The 6,117-nt window shown below is 33.7% G+C and overlaps 1 protein-coding gene across 1 annotated transcript; it reads left to right on the top strand.

Moving 5' to 3' along the window:
• The first annotated feature begins 1,197 nt into the window (after window positions 1–1,197).
• LOC130551062 (procollagen C-endopeptidase enhancer 2-like) lies at window positions 1,198–5,440 on the top strand. Its single transcript, XM_057328619.1, has 3 exons — window positions 1,198–1,353; window positions 1,970–2,137; window positions 4,911–5,440. Exons 1-3 carry the CDS (start codon window positions 1,236–1,238, stop codon window positions 5,039–5,041), a joined length of 417 nt encoding a protein of 138 aa, XP_057184602.1. The 5' UTR covers window positions 1,198–1,235; the 3' UTR covers window positions 5,042–5,440.
• Window positions 5,441–6,117: the final 677 nt, after the last annotated feature.

Here is a 6,117-nt window from a genome sequence, read left to right as displayed (position 1 = left end):
ATTTTATTTCACAGAAATCCTACAAAGTTTATCGTCTCCCAAAAAACACGTCCTTTTTTTGTCACATCCATAACGCATGTTTATTTCCCTTTTTTAAAATAGAAAATTTGTTCATAGACTGACTTTTTTATGTTTAGACTCTATCAACAAGGGTTTAGTAAAATATAAATAGATGGTTCAATATATTTGTAACAAATTAATTCTCTGAGCATTTTTATGTCACGTCCATAACGCAAAATGTCACGTCCATAACGTTGGAATTGCCCAGTATGTAAAATGACAATGCATTTATGTCTTTAAATATACATTTAAAACAACATATGTGCAACATTAGGTGCAAAATGAAAATGGCTCCGCCTTCACACAATGACGCTGTATAGGGGAGGGGGCGTGGCCAGCTCGAAATGCATTTTCAAGTCCACATTGAATTTTGCAACACTTGGCGCGCTGTGTAATGAAAATGCAATCCCAAATGTTCAACCCGTGAATGTTAATGCATTTAGGGAAAATAACATTTGAATGATCATTTTGCAACAGTTTTGCTTGGCTATCTTAAACACATTACTCAATCCGGGGAATGCATTTTCATTTTCATTTTGCAACTTAAAGAGTGTTAAAATATGCATTCAAAATACGTATTAAAAGTAGTGTAGGAACGGACAAATGTCAATTGTATTATTGAATTTTCACTTTGCACCTAATGTTGCACATATGTTATTTTAAATGTATATTTAAAGACATAAATGCATTGTCATTTTACATACTGCATTGCCATTTTGCAAATTGCATTTCAATTTGATAATTGCTACCAATTCCATATGTGAGAAGTGTTGGTACGCAAGAAAAAGTGAAGGGACACTAAAGATTAAAATAGAGAAATGCCAGTACTGTGTAGTGTGTACTGTGTATTGGCGCATACCGGCCCACTTCAAGGGGACATTGAAACGCTTAACGTGCAATTATTTACGTCATCTGTAAAATAAGGGCTCATTCTTTTGACAGGAGCTAGTGTTTGTTACAATAAAGGTTTGACAGAAATTTTGTTTTCTCTGATCGCTGTTTAGGTACGTTAAGCCAGGTTAAGCGTTTTCCTGTTTTAGAATGTCCCACTTCAAGCACTGCTTCAGATACATTTTGTTATCTGAAGCAATAACATTCAGTGACAGTGTGCCGTAAGTGTGACTGTCCAAATTTTCCACAGGTTGAAGCCTCTGTACTATAGGAATTGTTGAAATATGTTTTTCGTACTATCTCTGCTTCTCTCTCCAGCTTTGAAGTATTCTGCAGCGCTGTGTCAACAGAAATGCAAACGCAAGGGAACCCCTGAGAGCCACTACTGTTCCAGCAACTTTGGTAAGAGAAACATTACCTGCTTCATACTTGTAACTTTTTTTGCTGACACATTAAGTCTCACATTACACGCTCACACACACACATTAACACAAAAACACAAACTCTCACGCAAGTGCAAAGGGAGACTGGGACTTTCGTAACTAATGTTTTTAATGGGTCTTTTTTTCGGCCTGCTATCTTTGGCCTGCTGGTTTGTGTCAGTGTGTTTTAAAACCTTCCTTGAGAATTGAGTACAGTGGATTTGTGTGTTTGCTTGTGTAAACAGACTGCAGTGCAGTGTGGGTAAACTGTTTGTAAATGGGAGTGTTGATTCAGTGGAGGTTTTTGGCCGCAGTCACTGCTCCCGGAACAGATGTGCAATGTTCATATTCACGACCTGTTTACAGAGTCCAGCAGATATTCAATTATGATCTCTGTTGAAGTTTTCTTGGATTTGCAAATGGGGAAATCCTGTGGTAGGTGGAGACCAAAGTCACGTTGAGAAACAAGCTGTGAATAAAGGTGGAAAATAGCACACATGAAATCAAAGATGTTCCAGCTGGTATTTCCTATACACTTAAGTGGGATGTGTGGTTTTTTTTCATAATTTGTCTATAAATCATTATGTTTTTGTTAGTGATTACAGGAACGGTCATTACTGCTCTCACACGTGGAGGAAGCATGTACGTCACCATCTCCATCATCAATGTTTATAAGGAGGGCAATCTGGCCATCCAGCAGGCTGGCAAAACCATGAGCACCAAGATTGTCATCCTGTGCAAGAAATGTCCCTATGTCAGGCGAGGTAAGAGCCTGTAGTGACTTACTGTTCATTTATATGAAAGTATTCTGGGTTATTTTCTACATAATGTTTTTGGACTTTTATTTAACTAGCTTTATTATTACTTTAAAAAAATAATTAAACATTTAAAGTTGTTAGAAATTAGAAAAAGATTTAAGTTATTTATAACATATTTTGCTAATCCTGCATTTTGGTTAGGTTTTTTTTGTTCAATAAAAATATGTTTTTTGCTGTCAGGCGATTTGTCGCGATAAATCGTATCCAGAATGAAGGTTTGTGTTTACATAGTATATGTCTGTGTTCCGCTCATATTAACTTTGGATTTATAAACACATACTTTGTACTTTTTTTGTAACAAATACTTACATGTATTTATTTATATTTACCAGTTATTCAAATAATATATAAATGGTAAATGCATAAATATGCATGCATGTGTATGTTTTTATATATACAAAATAAATATGCACAGTACACAGACATATATTATGTAAACACAAACTTTTATTCTGGATGTGATTAATCGCGATTAATCGCATCCAGAATAAAAGTTTGATATTTTTTATATATGCGTCAGATGAGAAAATCAAAAATCCTTTAAAAACTGCTTTTAAAAGCATGCATCAGTGTATTTACTTAGTGTATTTCTGTTGATTTTGTGCAATTCATTTGCACCATTTTTTTATAAAAGTTTCAGGAACCTGGAAATGTCAAATGGTGCCAAAGAATTGAGAAATATTTTATATTTTATCCACCTAGATGGAATGTTAAAATATTAATAAAATTAAAAGATTTATTTTAAAATATCACATGAAAATAAATTTTATTTACTTTATCTCAAAATTAAAATTTTAATGTTTTTGCAACATTTATTGGGACATATGCTGAAACACCTTTGTTTTCTATATTATCTTGGACAAAATATGGAAAGAAGATGGCTAACAACCATATTAATACACTAAACTAGATGATTCTCTTTTATAACACATTCATTTTCCTGTTTATAATTATATTTTTATGAAAAATACTGGTTACTCTAGTTGAAACTAATCAGTTACACCACTTGACCATGTTGCTTCTACAGCCAAAGACCATTGTTAGTTGAATACATTAACACTGAAAATCAAGCATGATGGTCTATAAGTTAAGCTAAAGCGGTTTTATTTTTCATAATGCTAAAAACATCTTATAACAAGAAATCATCATGTCTTGTAGTGTAGAATACCTGACCATACCCTTAAAATGTCAAATTATCTTACAATTAAAAAGAGTTTCAAACATATGCATGCAGCAGTTAGTGTCAGCAGGGGTTCTTCTCTGTGATTTCATTTCCTTGTCTTGCATAATATTAACAAAAGTGCTCCTTAAATGGTGGTTACACCACCTTGACATTTCATGAATTTGACTTGACTCACATGATTCCCCAAATGAATTATAATATTCAGAACAATGGTGTTCCATTTACTTTATTTACTATTAAATAGTAGACTAATGTAAGATTATGCCAAGCTAGTTCATATGGTGTTTTGGTGAGAATTTCACCTTTTTTAAACAAGATACATTTTTTGTATCAAGTTTTTACGGTTACACCACATAGACATTTCTGCAATCATTCCCCAATTATTCTCTCAAAATGAATTAAACAGTCTTGGTCCTCAGAAAAGAGAATATATGCAAGTAATTTGCAAATTTATTTTGAAATTTTAACCCTTTTAAATGTAATTAAATCACAGGGACAAAAAAAATTGCGTCATGTCATTGACCCATATCTAAAATGTATATATTATTTACATATTATTTTAGTATGTACATATTTTAGTTTGTAATTTTAAATAGTTTAAGTTTGCTAATAATTATTTATGAATATAAATAATTTTGTATAAATAGCATGTCGTGTTTTAATAATGTTATATTTGAAGAGTTCATTTGCCAATTTTTTTAAAAATCGTGTTTTTTTATTATGCTAATATTTGTATTTTTTATTGTGTTATTTGTTTTTTGTTGTTGTTGTTATTTTTACGTAATCAAAACAACCCGGCAGTTTGATTTAAATTACTTGGAATGCACAAAAAAAACATGATTTTTAACAGAGTTGTCTGGTTTTGCAAATGAAGTCTTCATTTATATTTCCAATGTACTGTATAATGTATTTTATTTTTGAGAGTTGTGTCATAAGAAATTTCTGTGGTAACTGACAACACAATACAGATGCTGTCCATTAACATTAGTTCAAGATAACCCAGAATATTCCTTTCAGTAATTGTGTATTTTTTAGTGTCAGTTTTTCCAGACAGCCTTTCAGTGAGGCTACCCACTTTTAATATAAAAATAACAATTAAATAATTCATTTGTAATCTGTTCCAAGAAGCTGTCTAAGCTCTTAAAGGAATAGGTCACTCAAAAAGGAAACCTTATGGTCACCACGAATAGATTTTTTTCCATGTGTAATGCTTCTTTGGAAATCTCTACATACTGTATCTAAACACAGGGCGAGTAGTATGTAATGTCAGATGTGGGTGAAATGTTCCTTTAAGTGTCTTTGAAGGTTTTCCTTCAGATACAGATGCATGAAGCTGAACTTGTACTGTAACGGTAAGTGACTGTCAAAACGTGTAAAACAATGTTTCTTTTGAATGAAATCTCACTGTCGTATGTTTATAAGGTAAATAAACATATGAAGTATGTAGTGTGAGTGAGAAACGCTGATGGAAAGCTCTTCCTGAATGTTCTGCCGCACCGTCACTGCATTCAGGTTCTTTCTGTGTGATGTTGCTAGGTTTGAACTACATCTTCATGGGCCAGGTGAACGAGGACGGGCGTGGGATGATCGCACCCCATCATTTCGTTACGGCTTTCAAAGCCAAGAACCAGAGGGCCTTTAACATACTGAAGAACAAACACTGCTGATCTCGCACAGACTGTGAATCTCATCCCGCATGACTGAACTTTCATCACGGACCCCGACAATGACGGTCAAGAACTGCTGAAGCACAAAACACAGGGTCTGGCTCTCTTTTTCTTACATATCATCCTACTGTTGTGATGAGAATCAAAATGACAGCAAGAATATAAGTTCCTGGTGAGATACACGAGAATGTAAAGATGTTTTTTTTGTGATCATAGCAAACTTAAAGGAACCGTATGTGCGGGTTCTTAAATACTTTCATCTTGTAGTATCATTTTGTCTTCTTCATGCTGGATTTGTGTTACATTTTGTCTATAAAATATCATCAGAGGAACTGATTCAGTGGTGAATGTTAAGTTATAAATTATTTGAGAGAAAAATAAAGTCCGTTTTATCATTTAGATTTTCTTCATGGTTTTGTGTGGTGTGTTTCAAAGATGTCATTGGATCTGAATAGGAGATCTTGTTTTTAAAAAAAATGCTAAATGTTGAAAGTATTTGGGTAGTTCACTTGGTCATGTTAGAACATCTGTTTCTCAAACTGCCTGAGGCAAAGAGTGCTCGACTATGAAAGGCACACACATTTAACTCATTGGTAAGAGTTTAAAGTCCCAGTGAAATTAAAAACTACAATGCCTATTTCTTCATGACATATTGCAGCGTTTATTGTAAATAGTTTAACAATGTGGGTCATTCTCTTTTTAAAAAGTCGTGTCCTCATAAACTTCGGTTAAACTCTGAAGATGCTCTTCCGTCCTGTAATGACTATCCATCTTAAATGACGTATGTTAGACGGCTTGGGTGGAGCATCCGCCAACTCCTCCCCTTCAACTGTCAGTCTGCTGCCAGTTCCATTTCAAAATGCGACGGCTGTTTTTATACATCCAATCAAATCGCAGATAAAGATGAAAGCCACGCCCACTATTTTCTCATTTAAAATTCCATTTCACTGGGAAATGCTTCAAAATACGGAAGTAAAAACTGATCGCAATTCTGGTTCACAGGGACTTTAAAGAGCCATTTTATGTAACTGTGTATCGGTTCAGTTAATCCACATATAAAACATTTCTTCATAATA

This window comes from Triplophysa rosa, unplaced genomic scaffold (assembly GCF_024868665.1).
Source record: "Triplophysa rosa unplaced genomic scaffold, Trosa_1v2 scaffold603, whole genome shotgun sequence".
Classification (NCBI taxonomy): domain Eukaryota; kingdom Metazoa; phylum Chordata; class Actinopteri; order Cypriniformes; family Nemacheilidae; genus Triplophysa; species Triplophysa rosa.
The sequence above is the reverse complement of the archived record's forward strand: the minus strand, read 5'-3'. Positions and strand labels throughout refer to the sequence as shown.

Coding starts and splice junctions, on each gene's coding strand:
- LOC130551062 (XM_057328619.1), top strand. CDS start 1,236: ATGTTTTTCGTACTATCTCTGCTTCTCTCTCCAGCTTTGAAGTATTCT. Junction 1,354..1,969: donor CTACTGTTCCAGCAACTTTG/GTAAGAGAAACA, acceptor TGTTTTTGTTAG/TGATTACAGGAACGGTCATT. Junction 2,138..4,910: donor ATGTCCCTATGTCAGGCGAG/GTAAGAGCCTGT, acceptor TGATGTTGCTAG/GTTTGAACTACATCTTCATG.